The sequence below is a fragment of the Lampris incognitus genome, chromosome 13 (genome assembly GCF_029633865.1).
Source record: "Lampris incognitus isolate fLamInc1 chromosome 13, fLamInc1.hap2, whole genome shotgun sequence".
In the NCBI taxonomy this organism is placed as follows: Eukaryota; Metazoa; Chordata; class Actinopteri; order Lampriformes; family Lampridae; genus Lampris; species Lampris incognitus.
Window position 1 is genome coordinate 40,147,194 of NC_079223.1, and position 18,837 is coordinate 40,166,030.

General features: G+C 40.4%; 1 protein-coding gene across 1 annotated transcript in view; it reads left to right on the top strand.

Moving 5' to 3' along the window:
• The first annotated feature begins 1,000 nt into the window (after window positions 1-1,000).
• ide (insulin-degrading enzyme) overlaps window positions 1,001-18,837 on the top strand; it is a 39,143-nt gene continuing 21,306 nt past the window's right edge. Inside the window, exons 1-11 of the mRNA XM_056291462.1 lie at window positions 1,001-1,270; window positions 2,534-2,718; window positions 4,738-4,945; window positions 9,512-9,681; window positions 11,466-11,588; window positions 12,862-12,974; window positions 13,457-13,619; window positions 14,028-14,120; window positions 14,235-14,326; window positions 14,768-14,848; window positions 15,477-15,580. Coding sequence (XP_056147437.1) covers window positions 1,185-1,270; window positions 2,534-2,718; window positions 4,738-4,945; window positions 9,512-9,681; window positions 11,466-11,588; window positions 12,862-12,974; window positions 13,457-13,619; window positions 14,028-14,120; window positions 14,235-14,326; window positions 14,768-14,848; window positions 15,477-15,580 — 1,418 coding nt within the window. The 5' untranslated portion in view covers window positions 1,001-1,184. The remainder of the gene's footprint in view (window positions 1,271-2,533; window positions 2,719-4,737; window positions 4,946-9,511; window positions 9,682-11,465; window positions 11,589-12,861; window positions 12,975-13,456; window positions 13,620-14,027; window positions 14,121-14,234; window positions 14,327-14,767; window positions 14,849-15,476; window positions 15,581-18,837) is intronic.

Below are 18,837 nucleotides of genomic sequence, written 5' to 3' on the forward strand. Positions count from 1 at the left end.
GGCATATATACATAAGTCAGTGCCATGTTTAGCTTTAAAACCAAACTGGTTATCCGTGGAGTTGATAAACTAATGCACTCTATCCAGCAGGATTCTTTCTAGGATTTTTGACAGTATGCTGGCTAGAGCTATAGGCCTGCAGTTATCTAGGCTGCATATTTTAACAGCTTTGTCCTTAATGACTGACACTAACAGTACAGACAACATTGAGTCTGGTAACAAGCCATGGACCATAAAGCCAGTAAAACAAATAGCAAGGAGAGGCGCTATCCTCGGACTGGCATATTTAATGTGTTCAGCAGTAATATGATCTAAACCACTTGCTTTGTTTACAGACAGCTTGTTTATAGCTTGATATACCTCATGTGACATGATCACCATTGAATCGTCACTCTCAATATTGCCCACCTTATACAGATCACTTTGGACATAGTTGAATAAAGGTACTATAATGCTGTCGCCACAACTCAGCAATATTGTCTGTACATGAGATACCATCAACAGTGCATGGTAGAGATGTTTTACAGTTGTTGAGAATTCTCACTTCTTTCAACAACAAAAAAATTGCAACATTATTTCCTGGCAGCTTCTTAGCCACGGAATCAACCCTCATGACTTGCATTTTTAAAAATGAAGCGAATGGCATACTTGTATTTTGCATTAGTGAGCTTCTTGTGTTCAAGCTCAGGCCCTTGTCTGGGTCTACCTGCCGTAGCCCATGATTTAAAGGCTTCACGGGCTTCTTCATGATACCCAGCCACATACTTGTTCCAACCACGCCCGACGTGTCTTATTTTTTACTTGCAGTAGGGCTTAATACAAAGATCAAGGTCCCGATATGATCGGTCGGGGGCGCTAACACGCCGTTGTTATCCATCGTCCGCACTATATCTACGCGAAGAAGAGCACGCGCGTCTATGACAGTACGGAGACCAACCTAATCGAGTTTTGTAATCGTTAACCCGGAACAACCTTTTAAACGACAAAAACTCACAACAGTTATATGTTAGTACGTATTTAAGTTGAAGACATTAGTGTGACCTTTAGAGGTTTCGTTGATTAAATATTTCGACTGCGGCATCAATTTTAATCGACCGTCTATGCGTTAATCTGGTTTCAGCTACATTGGTCTGGTAAAAATGGCGCCGTAATGAGCAAAGGTTTGTTATTCATGGGTCCGAAGTATGTTTCAGCGTATTAACCGACTGACCCGGTTTGCCAGATATCCTAAGCTAGCGGAGAGTAGTTTCCACTTAAAACAAGATTTTAGGTAAGTATTTCCTTACAGATTTTCCGATGTTTTCAATTCCAACATTAAAATAATTTCCGTACCTGCCAGGAAGCTAGCAGTCCATCATATTAACGTTAACATAGCTAGCTACACGAAACGGTCGAGCCGGATCACTAGCGGACTAGCATAAACTAAATTGTTAGCTTTGCGGTTATATAACGTTGTAGGTTTACGGAAATACACTTCATAGCTAGCCCGTATTGGTCAAGTGAAACCCTTGGTTGTTGTGTCAACGTCTTATCGCTCAAGGGTGAAATTGAGGAAAACGGCTGCATTTCATGCTGCGTAGCCGTCCCTCCGAACCATAAATCTGAATACCGGCTGTGACTTGCTTACTTGCTGAATCACTTTTATAGTCTGCCTGTGCTGCTAGCTTGCTAACCGGCTAGCTACGTTGTTAGCGTCTGCGCTAAAGGGATGACATTTATGTCCCCTTTCCAGGTAGCGATAATGTTATACGTCCTGTGATTTCTATTTGTGTGGTGTTAAAACATTGGTGACTGTAAAAAGCTTATTCAGTAGTTGACAAAAAAGGTAGCAAGTCGCGTGACGTCTGCGTTATATATTTAAAAACGGATAATGCCATATCATTTTGCTTTACGTCTTAATAACTGATACCCAACTTGGGCAAGTCCCCACTTGCCATCAGTGCAAGCCACTTTAAAGCCGTACATCTGATGTGACTAATAGTTTGGCAAAAAAAAAAATTCCAACTTTGCTTTGTTTGTCAATAAACACATTCGTAATGTCAAATTCCCGCTAAGGTTACCTGCAGCAAACGGCAATGGCATCTAAGGTAGCCTAACAGCAATTGCTCTCATAGTGATTTGTTGCCAGGTGTATGGCCTTGATCCAGTTTGGCTGAATGTCCTGTTGACTGAATTCTGCCATCTGCTCAGACCCTGAAGGACAGTCTGTAAACTTCTCTCAGTGAGGGCTCTGCCATGAGTTGGGGCTTAAAGTTGGTATTGGTGTATGTATCTGTATGTGTCAGTCTGTCTGTTAGACTTATAAGAAAAAAATAAGTCCTCAACGCATGCTGCACCCTACCAAAAAGTTAATTTTGGACAACCCTTAGAAGTTGCCCTCAATGCGAAAATATACCAAGGTACATTTGGAGGCTAGAGTCAAGTCACATTGTAAACAGGTCAGGATGGACAAACTTGGCTAACCACACTTCACCAGGTGGTCATCTTACTTGAAATTAATACTTGACCTAATACTTGGCCCTTTTCGCTGCAGGCTCGTGTCGTCGTTGCCCCTCAGAATGACCGACCCAGCTGTGAAGAGGGTTGTGACTGAAATAATTCGCTCTCCTGAGGACAAGCGAGTATACAGGGGCCTGGAATTCACTAATGGCTTGAAGGCCGTGCTCATCAGTGACCCAACAACGGACAAGTCCTCAGCAGCACTGGATGTCCACATAGGTAAAACTCTTTCATTGCATATCATGGAAGGTTTACCTTGTTCACAAGGTCCATTCTGACACAGGTGTGGGAACTGTAGTAAAATATAGTTATTTTGGCAATTCTCCATACTTTTATTATAGGAATTATGGGAAATGCAAAGAAATATAAGAAATTAGTATGAGAGATTATAGAACTGCTTACACACTGTCCATTGCTTGACCTTTGTGTGTCTTTGAGAACCACTAAGTAAAAATTATAATAACTGGCCAACAGTCAAATCTGTAAAGCCTGTCATGATACACCGATAAGCCAAAACATTAAGACCACCTGCCTAATACGCTGTTGGTCCTCAGTGTGCTGCCAAAACAGTGCCAACCCACCGAGGCATGGACTCTACAAGACCCGTGAAGGTGTCCTGTCGTATCTGACACCAAAACATTAGCAGCAGATCCTTCAAGTCCTGTTAATTGCAAGTTGGAACTGCCGTGGATCAAACTTGTCGGTCCAGCACATCCCACATATGTTCAATTGGATTGAGAGTTTGAAGGCCAGGACAACACCTTCAACACTTACCCAATTTCCCCTCGGGGATGAAGAAAGTATTCTGATTCTGAACACTTCATCATGTTCCTCAAACCATTCCTGAACAATGTGTGCGCTGTCGCAGGATGCCTTATCCTGCTGAAAGAGGCTACTGCCATCAGGGAATACCATTGTCATAAAGGGGTGTACCTGGTCTGAAACAATGTCTAGGTAGGTGGCACATGTCAAATTGATGTCTATATGAATGGCCGGACCCAGCGTTTCAAAGCAGAATATTGCCTAGAGCATCAAACTGTTGCCACCGGCTTGGTGTCTTCCCACAGTGCATCCTGGTGCAGTCACTTTCCCAGGTAAATGGCACACTCGTACATGGCCATCCACATGATCTAAAAGAAAAGGGGACTCATGGGACCAGGCAATGTTCTTCCACTGCTCCAAGGTCCAGTTCCAATAATCACGTGCCCATTATAGGAGCTTTCTGTGGTGGACAGGGGTCATCATGGGCACTCTGACTGGTCTGCGGCTACGCAGCCCCATACGCAGTAGGGTGTGATGCACTGTGTATTGTGACACATTCATCCCAGAGCAGACCTTCTGTTGGTTTGGACCAGATGGAAGAGCCTTTATTATTATTGCCCTCAAGCATCAGAATCAGAATACTTTATTCATCCCCGAGGGGAAATTGGGTTCTAACAAGATACAAGATAACTACAGACACTCATGCTCTAGTAAGAAAAAACTAAAAACTAACAAGATAACAAGAAATTAGAAACAAATAGAAACAAGAAAAACAAATAAATAGAAATAAAAGATAAAATAAGAAATAGAAATAAGAACAAAATATATCAACAAGGATGGTGCACATAACACCCTAACACCCTATCTATACCGCACTACCGCAGCACAAAACAACAGCACAAACAAAACCCAACAAGGTAAAACAAGTCGATGGGCCAGTCCAGTGACCATTAACTCCCGAGTGTCTGACAGTCTGAGGGAGGAATTATAAAGTTTGATGGCCACAGGCAGGAATGACCTCCTGTGGTGCTCTGTAATCAAGGATTACAGAGCACCACAGGAGAATCACACACAGAGAATCTGATGATCCTTTGGCGCCAATACCCTGTCGCAAGTTTGTGGTTTGTCTCTCCTCGGAGCACTGTCAGTAGGTACTCATCACTGCTGACTGGGAGTGCCCCACAAGCCTTGCCATTTCAGAGATGCTCTAACCCAGTCATCTGGCCAAAGTCACTCAGGACTTTACTCTTGCCCATTCCTCCTACATCAAACACATTGACTATGAGAACTGATTCTTCACTTACCATCTAATCTACACAGACACTTGCCCTTGTTTGGATATGATCAACGTTATTCGGTTCTCCTGTGAGTGATTATAGTGTTTTGGCTCATCAGTGTATCTCAGAAGACAAAAACTGTAGAGATGCCTCTTTTTTTTTGCAGTGACTTTCTGTTGACCTCTCATTTTTATTACAGGTTCATTATCAGACCCAGGCAACATTTCTGGCCTGGCACACTTTTGTGAACACATGCTGTTCCTGGGCACTGAGAAATATCCCAAGGAGAATGAATACAGCCAGTTCCTCAGTGAGCATGCAGGCAGCTCCAATGCCTTCACCAGTGGAGAGCACACCAACTACTACTTTGACGTGTCCCATGAGCACTTGCAAGGAGCATTGGATAGGTAACTTCTTATTGAAGTTGATGGATTGTTCTGTGACCTTTTCCCTTATGTAGTAGAATAGAAAGGTAATATTTTAAAGACACTATTCGTGGTGTTTTTGGTAGTGCCTGTCTTAAGTAATTCCTGGAAGACTGGTATTTTCTTATGACAAAAGCTCTGTAAGGCCATCCTTAACAGATCTTTGTTTCTACTTAACCAATTGGATTGGTTGAATTAAAATTTAACTTGCTCTGGAGGTGTTGGGGTAGTGTGGTGGTCTATTCTGTTGCTTACCAACACGGGGATCGCCGGATCAAATCCCTGTGTTACCTCCGGCTTGGTCGGGCGTCCCTACAGTCACAATTGGCCGTGTCTGTGGGTGGGAAGCCAGATGTGGGTATGTGTCCTGGTCGCTGCACTAGCGCCTCCTCTGGATGGTCAGGGCGCCTGTTAGGGGAGGAGGGGGAACTGGGGTAATAGCGTGATCCACCCACGCGCTACGTCTTCCTGGTGAACCTCCTCACTGTCAGGTGAAAAGATGTGGCTGGCGACTCCACGTGTATTGGAGGAGACGTGGTAGTCTGCAGCCCTCCCCGGCTCGGCAGAGGGGGTGGAACACCGACCGGGATGGCTCGGAAGAGTCGGTAATTGGCCAAGTACAATTGGGGAGAAAAAAAATCCCCTCCCCCAAGAAATTTTTTTTTTTTAACTGGCTCTATTACTCTATAAAGCACCCCCAGCTGTGCTTTTTGACTTTTTGGCTCAGCTAATTTGGGATAATTGTGACAGCAGCTAATCCTCTCTAAACTCTTGCCCATATATTCTACATTTGCGCCAGTGGTAGCTGATAATAAAAATATTTGGGGGGGGGCAAACAAACTGATGCAGCCCTAATAGCTCAGCAACAAAAAAAAGAAAGAAAGAAAGCAACAAATCTAAAAATGACACACTGTAATGTTGCCTAAACACTGGCCAGTAGCACTACTTGAACATAAATTTTGCCCTGCTTTCCTTCTGGCCTGCAAATTTCTCAATGACTTTGTGGTTAAAGTCAGACAATCAGTCACTAGTCTCTTTTCCATTGACAACATGGCCCATGCATTCAGCCTCTCCTGTCATCAATGCTAAGCCTGCCAAAAAAATTTAGCCTCATACTATTGTCTAGATCGCTATGGCTACTTTTTTCATTTGCATTTTTCAGAAAGATGTTTTAGGTCTTGAACCCCCATCATTGTCCACATGCTTCAGTCCCAACACTTTGAAATAGCAAACAGTTTAAAGCAATAAAAGGCATTACGTACACCATATCCAGCTAGCCAAAACCCTTTGTCATAACAAGAGCTGGAGAAGCCCCGGATATAAGCTCGTCCCCGATCACTTGCCTGCTGCTGAATTTGTAAATCGGGTAGGTTTGGTCCAAGCTCTTTTATCCTCTTTTATTCTTCCAGTGAACGCCTTGTGAAAGGGTGTTTTTGTAAGGAAATAACTGAATTTTCTTTGATTTCCACGGTTCCAATTGAAGTTGCCATCTACTGAAAGTACCGGTCAGTTAGCTAAGGAGCAGGAGTGACAGTCATGCATCCATAGTTCTATTTATGGCGGATGTGAACATGAAATATAGTATCAAGAATTGGCTTGCCAAAAGTTGAAGGACTTAAATAGACTGGGTACATCTCAAGTCTCTTTTTTGATATTTCCTCGCTCCTCTAATCACTTGGACCGGAAGTAGTTCTGGTCCGGCATTTTGAAGGCTGTTCCAAAGCTCTTATTTCTGCTCTGAGAAGCAAGGAACAAGATGGGATCTCTGAGGAGCCGTGAGCGCAGCCTACCTAGAAGACTTTCAACTGAACACTATGACGTATTATTACTCCACCCCGTACATCTGACACATTTAAATGAGATGGTGGAGAAACAGCGCAAGCGTAAATGCCTGTTATTTTTGCTTTGATATGTTGCGCAAGAAGATGTCGTTACATTTATTTCAGTCTACAACCTGTTAAATCTGCTGCTGTCATCAGAAACTGACGTCGCTTCACATGATGCTTCACATGACGCTTTAGAGGAAAGGCCGTTTCAGTTCCTTTAAAACATATTTCTTCATTTCTTCTTTTGTGTCGCTCCATGCATCCTTAGTGGGAGGGACTTAGACGCAAGGAAAAGATACAAGTTAGGGAAACATGGATGCAATTAAGAGACTTGAGATGTACCCACTCTCATTTGAGCAGCGCCCTTCACCCAGGAAGTATATGTAGTCACACAGAAAAGAACCAAATTTCTGAACCAATTTTTAATAAATGCTGACAGGTGCTGACACACTACATGGCACATTGTACAATTAAACGATTTTTATTTCATAATTATTTTGCATTATCTAATTTATGTTTAACATATTGTTGTTAAAATATTGTTTTAAGTAGACTTTATAGAGATTTGGAGTAGGGCTGTGAGATATGACCAAAATCTCATATCCTGATATAGGTCATTCCATATCTAGATAACGATACATATCGCGATATAGCAAATTTTATGTAAATTCACTGAATAAATAGGTCCATGTCCCCCCACTGTGTGCATATGTTGAGGGGGCAGCACTGCCTTGGCTGAACCACAGAAAGCGGAGGAGAGTAGCGCAACCATAAATGACGGCAAAATGCAGTAGAAACTCACACTGAGCTGAAATGAAACAAGTGCACATAAATTAGGTAAACTACATAAACATAGTCTCTACTGTGTTTTGCTGTCATTTATGGTCACGTTAGTTTCTTGTCTCCTGTCCTCTGCGCTTTGTTTCATCCGGGGCAGTGCTCAGCCCCTCCACACACACAGCTCAGCTGAGCGGAAGAGTGACAAGATATCGGTGGAGTTGGAGAGTTGATGACGTCTACACTAGTTACGTTACTGTAAGTGCAATATAAGCTTCGCGAGTAAAAAGCCAGTAAGAGTAATTTGTCAATGTCATCCACGCAAAAGATGGACAGACTCCTAATGATGAAAAATATTGCCGTAAAGAGTGACATTTTTGACACAATGAAATAAACGATAGAGCATAGTATGAAATGATAGACGTTTATCTATCATCACACGATATATGTCGTCATATCGCACAGCCCTAATTTTGAGGGGCCCAGCGGCCTGCATTAAAGTAACACCACTGATATGTGCACTAATTTGTAAAGAGTGTTTAGACATTACCAACAGTTGCCCCATAATGACATCAGAGCTACACCCTGCTGTGGTAATAGGTTTGTCAACAATCACAACATTATTAGAGCTTTTTGCATGCACATTTTTGTAACCACTGTCACTCTTCACAAGCTTAAGGTCATCATACACTTGCATCATTTTGAGTCGACCTAGTGAAGCAATATCTGAGGTATAACCAGCAGCGGTTTTTCCTAATACGTTTATAGTTGGATGCTGTAAATTATTTATTTATCAGCGAGAGCCGCTCTCCGTGGGTGTCCAGGTGATAGTCCAACAGAGCTGTTGTTACAGTCTGTCTGGTCCAAACCTCGCTGCTGGGCAGTTTTGTGCAACAAGTGTAATGCTTGTCGCCCCTCCTCAAAACCCCAGGCAAACCCCGGTGTGTATGCCTGTATGTATGTGTGTGTGGTGGTGGGGTGGAATTCAACCTATCAGGATAAGCTTACATACTAAGAAATACATGATTGTCCAACAAATACACAGACTAATTTTCCTGTGTGCCAATGAATGGTGAAGGCCATATGGTCTGTAATGAAAAGACGGGGGCCTGCAGAGGAATGCTGAAATATTGATGAGACCGTCCCTTTCAAACCACTGAACATTGTGTCAATGGGACTCATCTTCATCACATCTGCTGCTCCCAGAAGTCTTAACTGTACCCTTGCCTTTCATTTTATGAGGGAACAAATATTCAGCTCAGTATTTTTACTAAGAGTGCTATCAAGCAAAAAGGAAAAAAATAATGTCCTAGATAATTGGAAGTGTCTCATGGTATAATTAAAAATGTCCTAGATAATTGGAAGTGTCTCATGGTATAATTATTTCCCTACATAATAGCCTTTTAATCCTGAAAAATATTCTCCATGTATGTAATTGTTAATCACTTCTAAAAAAAAAAGTACTTATTTATTAACTTAAAGCACAGGTGACTGACTGAACTGTTTTTGTCAAGGGTTCTTGAAGTCGATTAGTGATGCAGTATTCCAGCTGGAAAGCGAGGGCTGTTTTGCTGTAATAGGCTAACGCCATTATGTGGCCATAGGCTTGAAAATGTTCTTCTCCTCTGTCTGTAGAGCTGACTGGCAGATTGTGTATGCTGTCCATGCATTCACTGACAGTCTTTTTCTCATTTGCATGGCGGTTGCCCAGACCTACTTCTCAATCAAACACATTTGCATCTCTCCTTGTGTCTATTACATTGTGTCTGCGATCCGTCCGCCAGAACGAAAAAGTATTTATTCAGACAGTTGACAGTTGAATAGATGTTAATCCATTATTCTTGAAATGGTTGACCTGTGAGGAAGGTTTTGATACTATTTTGTTCTGACAGTAAAAAAATAAAGTGCCATGTTGACTTTTAGCTTATGTTGTATGTGTTGTTAGGTTTGCCCAGTTCTTCCTGTGCCCGCTGTTTGACGAGAGCTGCAAGGACCGGGAGGTGAACGCTGTTGATTCTGAGCATGAAAAGAACCTGATGAACGATGCCTGGAGGCTGTTTCAGTTGGAGAAAGCCACTGGCAACCCCGACCATCCTTTTAGTAAATTTGGAACAGGTAAAAGTTTCCAAAAGGTTCTCAGCAACACTTGACATGCCCATGAATAATCCACTCGAGATTAGTTTGGAATAATGCTAATTTCACATGGGCAGGTGGAAGGAGGGTAGTAGGTTTGCACATACATGGTATTTGACTCTGGTTTCGTGGCTCTCTCAGTGTACTTAACATAGAATAACCACACTACAACACAACAATCTTCAGATATATACACAAGGATTGACTTATACAGGCGAAATAAGAGGTGATAAAGTGCAATGGTGGAGATGTTGAAATGATTGAATTAATTTCTGATTAAAGATAATGATTATAAATCACTGTATACAGCTGTATGAACCGATTTGAATGTACAAGTGTGGTGCTTGTACTTGTTCTAAAGAAAAAAAAATGTATACATGTTTTCCTACACGTTTCAAGTCAATATTTAATAGAATTGTCTAAAGCAGAGCAGATGAATTCCGGAATTGTGCCAAAACTCCCACAAAGTTGAAAGTTATCTGCTTTATGAGGCTAATTAAATGCCACAAACGTCGATAATTTATTTGTCAGTTAAGTGAATGTTGATCAGGAAAAATCTTGAAATTGGGCATCCCTAACATGTTATTTGATTGAACTTGATGGTTATATGCATGGTTATATAAACTTTATGGTTGATGCAGTGGCTTTGGCAAAATATAAATATGAAAGGAAAATTTAAAAAAAAATGCATTGTGTACCCTAAAGCAAGTAGTTGTATTTCACACAAACGTTCTTAGAATAATCCTCTGTTTTTATTTGACGTGTTAGCTTCAAACTACAGCTAGTTTGTAATGGTCATTTCAGCCCCCTCTAGGATATAACTGTTGAGTTTCATGTGGCTGGTGTTTTTAAATGTCGCAAGAGGAAAGCCACACATTGCGTGTAGTGGGCTTACTCTATTCTGGTAAATTCCCTGCTTGTCATGGCTTTAGAGCCACTCCCAGCCCAGAATTACCAGCGGATGGCAGTCTTGAGTTAAATAAGCTTTATTCCAGCTAATAATAGAACAGGCTCAGACGGACCTAAATCTCATACGGTTTCAAGGGACCTGACATTACTATAGTCAGGAAACATCCAGAACAAAACCTAATTTTGACAAAAATGGGCAATGATATAATGGTTACTAGATGTAATAACTACACTACTGCTGCCTTTGCCTTTTGTGTGTCTCTTTAAATGGGAGGTATGACAACAACTGGCCAAACCAGCGCGTGACATGGAGGAAGCACTAGATGTTGGCTGCGGTTGTGTTCAGGATAAGTCTGATCTCACAGAGGGCAGACTGCCTGTGTCTCAGGCAGGCTAGCTTACTGATATGGCAAACCCTAATCAGAAGGAAGTAATCCAATCATATCCTGTTTCTGAAGTATTCGGACAGTAGCACTTGCAAGTGCTTTCGTTTGGTGTGCAGAGTATTTGTCATTTTAAAGGTCACCATAACCTTGTTGTAGTCTTTATAAGTTCAGAAATGGAGAAGCTGTTCCCATCCCCTTTACTTAATCAGTAACTTCTCATGCCTCCTATTGGTTCTCTGCTATTAACTAGTCATTATTGTTGATTTAAAATGTAGCTATTTCGATTTTGTGTTACAGCATTCCCCACTGTCAGAAAACACCTGAAAAGTCAAATTTTGAACAAGGTCTTTTTTTTCTCTACATCAGGAGATATTGAAATTTATAGGCAACGTGTAAAGTTTTGAAAATTCTTTGGACATTTGTTAATGATAAAAATGTATAAGCCCTCTTATTTGGATTTTTATCTTTTAGGTAACAAATTGACCCTTGAAACTAGACCGTCTAAAGATGGGATTGACATCCGCCAAGAGCTCCTGAAATTTCACTCCACATACTACTCCTCAAATCTCATGGGGCTCTGTGTATTAGGAAGAGGTAAGAGTCCGCCATCACCCCCAACTGTAACGTGCTTGGAGTGTATGCCTGGCAAAGACTAGGGGAGGTCAACACATTCCTAAATAAACCACAAAAGGTGCATCAATGTGATGCATGTAGATCTTGTTTCTTCTCTAATGCCTGGGAAGTACCTACGGCAGTAAGGGTTGATCTAGAGAGAAGAAAGAACTTCTCTGCTGCACTACATACGCCAGTCCTGTGCTAGGTCACAGTAATATTACAAACAAGTGCTGCCTCCACTGAGTGGGGGAAAAAAAAGTCTCCATTAATGTAGCAAGGTCTTGCAGTCACCTCTTTACACAGCACTCCAGAGATGTGCTGAACCCAGAGCACTGTATCTCAGTGAGAACTCCAAAAGTAAAGCCTTGGCATCATCTACGACTAAAGACAGTCAGAGCTTTTAACAACGACAAACTTTTTTCACATTGAGTTTTTAATGTGTGATGCATGAGTTATTTATAGTTAATGAAGAGATGTATACCTGTCTAATAACGTAGCAAAATTACATTCTAGCGTATAATTGCATCCATACTAGGGCAATAAGCACACATAATATAGGGCAAAATTACATGTGTCGACCCTGTGATGGACTGATGGCCTGTCCAGGGTGTCTCCCCGCTTGCCGCCCAATGACTGCTGGGATAGGCTCCAGCATCCCGCGACCCCAATTGGGATAAGCGGCTTGGATAATGGATGGATGGGTGATATGCCATTACCTTGTGTGTCTAATGATCTGCTTCCCCAGGCCACAGAGCAGCTAGCCCATGTCTGTGGAAAAATACATTTCTCGATAAAATGGTGCATTTACTTTTCGTTAATGTAATGTACAATGCATGCATTTAATAACTATTAAGTGTTTTAAATATGAATATTTTTGCTCATTACTTGCTCCCTTGTATGTCACTCTGGATAAAAGCATCTGATTAATAACATGTCATGTAAATGAAGAAGTGTATACTCTTCAAAAAGAGATGGAATTTTTTTTTTAACAGCAGCATGACATCATTGTTAATGGCCATCGCTACACAGTTCAGTGCCCATTTGTATAAGCAATGTAATGCTTAGGCATAATGGTAAACGCCTCCAATTTTAGAAGATTTCAGTGGGAATTCTTCTACGTTGTGTTTTTCAAACTGGAAATTTCTGAACAGTGGTTTCATTGTCTGATTCTGTTTTTCCCCTCACTTCTGTAATGTTTTGGGTGACTTGTCTGTTTGACCAAGTTTAGTGTCTCCATCCACTTCTTACACAGAATCCCTTGATGAGTTGACCGCCATGGTAGTTGAGCTATTTGGAGAGGTAGAGAACAAGAATGTGCCTGTTCCAGAATTCCCTGAGCACCCCTTCCAAGAGGAACACCTCAGAGTAAGCCACTTACGTATATCCCTAATGAACATCTAAATCTAAAAAGAAAAATGTATGTAATCAAGAAGCCTACAGCATTAAACGTTACACTTTACATTGTGTTCATTGTTAGATTGTCATAATATCAGAAATTGAAAAGTAATTTAAGTATGTAAAATCAGAACATTTTTACCTGGTTAAATAAATGTATTCGTTTCTTTAATAAAAGGGTTGAAATTGATAATACAACTTGAAGTGGTTGTGGCATTGGGTGCAATAATGATTTTTTTATTGTGATTTGTGATTTAGTTTTTAAAAACCATTTGGCCACATTAGATGATTGTAACTAATGTCACAAGCCCATTTTCAGTTTGTTGAAGGCTATTTTGCACCACCTTTTGTTGTGATGCAGTATATTGTCTCATGGCTATTACTTATGTCCATTTTTAAAGATACTTTTTCCCTCAGACTTGATTTACAAACTGTCTTTGTTTTGATCACAGCAATTCTACAAAGTGGTGCCTGTCAAAGACATCAGGAACCTGTATGTGACCTTCCCCATCCCGGACCTGCAGAAGTACTACAAATCAAACCCAGGCCACTATCTAGGACATCTGATTGGTCATGAAGGACCTGGAAGTCTCCTGTCTGAACTGAAGGCCAAAGGTAAGGCTTAGAGTTGCTTCATGATATGAAAAAAGCATATTGCAGCTTTGTTAGCATAATATTGTAATTATGATCCGTATAGTCATATGAACGGCTGCACTGTAGTTTGGTTATCACAATAGTCATTCCCATTTCCAAAAAATAAAAAAACTCTTGGAATCAAAGGCAACCAAAAGTGAAGAAAACTTGTTCCTTTATATGTAAACAGGTTTGTGGTTTGGACCACCACAACCATGGTTAGTTTCTGGCTTCAAATAGTGTGCCAGGGATCCAGTGTTCATAGCAGACAGACAACCCAATTTATTCTACCATTTTAAACCACGTAAAGTATGATTGACATTTGCGGAGGTTACCACTTCTCCCCAAAATGTGATAATTTATAAATCTATAAATTCATCTTATTCATAGGCTGGGTGAACACCCTGGTTGGGGGGCAAAAGGAAGGAGCCAGAGGGTTCATGTTTTTTATCATCAATGTGGACCTGACTGAAGAGGGGCTCTGTAAGTATTCCCTAAGGATTAGTTTTTTAAATACTGGTGTTCCTTAGCATGTGTTTGTACCTGCAGGTAAATTAAATGCAAGTTGTGGGGGTTTTGCCATGCCTGTTTCTGCAGTACATGTAGAGGACATCATCTTCCACATGTTCCAGTATATCCAGAAACTACGTACTGAGGGGCCTCAGGAGTGGGTCTTTCAGGAATGCAAGGTGATTTTAAGCTGTCAGTGAGGCTGCGACATCACAGATAACATTACATCTATAGGAGATGATGTCAAGGTAGAAAAATAGTTTTTCTACCACTGGAAATGGTTTTGGGTGGATTCAATAAAAACTCAAAATATTTGTAGTACTTTAGCAGCCATTCTGATTTTTTTTTTCTTTCCCCGTAATACAAAAGGGAAACTGGTTGATGGCTGGGTATCTTTCAGTGACTTTTTTTTAACCTTTTTTAGCTTGCAGAATATGTTCCTTCACCACTCTGAAATATCTAAGTGCACAAAACTAACCTACCCTAAGGCATCAGAATAACATGCATGGGCTGAAATTCAGTTGCATTCCACTTTTAAGACTCAAGATATTAGAGCTGAGCTAGATGTGGCTCCCATAATTACTTGTGACTAATATGTGGCATGTGCTCTCTCTATGCAGGATTTAAACAAAGTGGCCTTCAGGTTCAAGGACAAGGAGCGGCCTCGTGGCTACACTTCTAAGGTGGCGGGCTTATTACACGTAGGTCCCGTCTCTATCTGCAAAGGTTGTCTCCAGGGCGACACACTGCAGCTCATTGTGTCTGCGTTTAGCCGGTGATGTCATCCGACTGCCTGGTGCTGCTGTTGGCTCCGTGAGGATATTGAGAGGCTAGAGATTTTTTCAGAGCCACAGCCAAAATTAGACTGGCATTTTCTACACCCCCATTCATAGACAGGAATACCTGACTGCTGCAGTAATGATAGAAATTTCCATGTACACAGCATAAAAATGAAAATTTGTTTCTGGAACTTTGCCACATTGTAACTAAACATGTGCAATGGGCAGAGACACTAGTCTTTTCCTTGTTTTTTTGTTTGTTTTGTTCTTGTGCAGGTCTTCTTCCACTTACTATACTTGTAACATTTTGAACCAATAGGTCCAAAAGGACTGAGCTTGGACTGTAAAGCACTCCCAGTCAATTAGACTCGGTGCTCCAACTCAAAATGGCTTTTGAAAACCAAATATAAATGATTTGGCCTTATGAAATAGTACAGCACCAATTTTAAGTCCTTTTACAAAAAGTGTCACAATCAATTACATACTAAAATCCTCCCTTTCCCTGAAAGCAGCTTGACGGTTAAAGCTTTTTTTATCCTGTCTGTTTCAGTACTATCCTCTGGAAGAGGTCCTGGCAGCAGAGTACCTTTTGGAGGACTTCAGACCAGATCTGATAGAGATGGTACTGGACAAGCTGAGACCAGAGCATGTCAGGTTAGTGCTACAATATGATTCATATACTTAGATCGTATTTCAAACTGCAACCAACACTTTGATCCAAATGCCGGTATTTTTGTAGGACTAAATCTAAAAAGTATTTTTCTTCCACTTTGTATCCAAGTAAGTCATATTTCATCAACATCGATTTTGCTTAGGCGGGGCCCTTGGGCTGCAAGTCATCATAATAGCACACGCGTGCGCACACACACACACACACACACACACACACACACACACACACACACACACACACACACACACATATGCATTAACAGCTAGAGGATGGTGTCCATATTAAACTGCAAAAAATTTTGCATAATTCTGACCATTCTTCAACCGCTAAAGTATGTTATTTGCTAGCCACTCACTGGAACAATTTAAAACAAGTGAGGACTTGGATTCTGGTCAAAAAATTCATGTGTTTTTCATCCCTAGCTAACTTGAAGCCCCTGATCATTTTGGGGATCCAGGCTGAAGCCTAGAAAAAGCCTGTGTATTAAATCACCTGCTCTTTACTTCTATTGACTTTGATTGCCACACAGCTTTGGCATGACTGTATGACTTGAATGGGGAAAAAGGTGGAGAAAGAAGAGATTAAACAGGTTTTAAAACCAAAATGTAATGCCCAAAAGAAGTGTTGTGTTGAACCTTTGGTCATACTTTTGATTTGTAAAACTCATTCCTACCTAGAAACAAAATATAAGGTATCTCTGACAAGGAAAACCAAAATAAAACGTAGGCAAGTATAAATTATCAAAAAGTAGAAATGACCTTGTTACAGCCTGAGCCGTTTTAACATATATACACCAAGGCCAAGCAATATTATAGGAATATTATTTAACCTATCATATTTTCACCTGGTCATAATTCCAATCAATACATCTCTTTAGAGGTGACTTGAATTCTGATCAAAGAAGAAATTATGATTAATCAAATTTGCATTTGAGATTTCTCTGAAAATTTGCACAAATTAATAGTTGAAAGGTTAATTCTAAATATTCCTTTTTATATTTTAATGACATGTAAAATAAAATTCATATTGTATTTATGTTTGAAATAACTACATACTAATAAGAATATTAGTTATTGCTCTCGTGAAAAAAGGAGCTCTTGCTTTCGAGGCTTTCATCACTTTTTTTTCCTGCCTTTCCCCCCAGTTTCTCTATGGAGATAAGAATCAACCTTTTTTTTTCTCTCTTCTTGGCAGCACTGACAAAGTGCTGTCCTGCTGTGATGTTTGGATGAAACGACTTCAATTTTCTCCCTTGAAAGAGAATGTGAGGCAACTTTACAGATTCAATTTCCGCCCTCAGCTTCAAAAGGCTGTTTTTTATGTTAGTGGGGCCGTCTTATCAAGTTTCGCTGCCACTGCATAGGAATTGCAGGTGTCGTAACAGGATTTCACTTAAGCTTTATTTGTTGATGGTTATTTATTCTGAAATTTTCTCTTCAGCTGACCCATCATGTGCATAAGCAGAAACATTGATAAGATATCATTTGGAGTGAATTTCTCATGTTAGCGGTTTGGATAATGGATGGATTATAAAATATTGGCTTTTATCCAGTTTCTTTTTTAGTTTTGCTGACTCAGGTCTTTTCTCTTATTTTTGTTTTTTTGAAGTGCATGGCTGTAACGGGTCCACACCCTGCTGTTAACATTTCGTAAAAGTGCGTGATATTGGGAGCCAATGCTGAAAATTGGATGTCAGTAGTCTTTTAGCAAAATGACTGTTTAAATGTTTTTGATGCTGCTTTTGATTTAAAAGAGCATTTCTAGGTGTATTGGTCTCATTCTCAGACCTAGAAATGTAAATGAAAGAAGTAAGGCTGTGTCATTGAAATGACTGCAAATGATTACCGTGCTTCTTTGTAATAGGCATTATTGATTTGTTTTTACATTGATCTTAGTAACTGTCACTGAGTATGGTTTGCAGAACTCCCCTTTCCTCAATGCCACCATTTGACTGATTGATGTTGCTGTCCCAATATAGCACTCCTTCTAAATACAACCCATTGATTTAGGGGCTCCAGAGTTGCCAGGGTGTGTAAGACTTCTAAACATAGGTTGTAAATTAGAGGCAGACAAGGTATTGATGACTCTACTACTTCAAACATCCTACAAAGAGAACTGTTTCACAAAAGGCCATAGCATCTGGCACTACAATGGGAATAAGCCATGTTTTGGCTGTGTATCTGTTTACACATGGCAAAAACCTCTGTAATAATAATGATAATAATTAATAATGATGATAATAATAATGATAATGATAATCATTTTATTTATATAGCACTTTTCTTAACAATTTTACAAAGTGCTTTACAAAAGAGATCAAACCAGACAAGGCAAAAATGAGAATTAGACCAAAGGACATTAGCGAAGAGGAGGTAAAAACAATAAATTAATTAGACTAAATAAGTAGGATAAAAATAAAAACAGTACATATAAATAAAAACAAACAATCAAACATCTCCAAAAGCTTTCACGAAGAGGAAAGTTTTAAGAAGAAAGAAGCTAGAGACTTAGTTTGTCTGAGTTCAGTAGGAAGAGAGTTCCATAGTGTGGGAGCTCTTAACAGCAAAAGCCTTTTGTGACAGACCATGACCTGGGAATAACCAGGAAGGCTCCATCTACAGATCTTAATGGTCGAGAGGGCATATACTAGGTCAATAAATCAGAGATGTATTTAGGAGAAAGACCGTTTAAGACCTTAAAAGTGAGCAATACATTTTTAAAATCAATTCAAAATCTAAAGAGGCGCCAGTGTCGGGAGGCAAGCACAGGGGTTATGTGATCATGCCTCTTTATCCTGGTAATGAGTCGTCAAGCAGCAGAGTTTTGTGCCAACTACAGATGGTGGAGGGAGGCCTGGCTGATACCTGAGTAAAGTGCATTGCAATAATCAAGCCGAGAATAGATGAAAGCATGTACAGCTTTTGTAGATCAGCAATTGATAAAAATGACCTAATTTTAGAGATTATCTTGAGCTGGAAAAAACATGACTTAACAACATTTTTTACTTGATTATCAAAACAGAGGTTAGCATTGAATATTACCCCCAGATTTCTAGCAGCCTGCTTAAGACTATTTGACAGACCACCAAGATTAGTACCAAAAGGGCTGATGGGGGACCAAACAGAATGACCTCACTTATCATTAAATTTAAGAACCAGAAGACTAAGAACATTTTGGGACATCCAGGATTTAATGTCAGAGGGACAAGTTGTGAGATGTGCTAGACTGCTAGGATCTG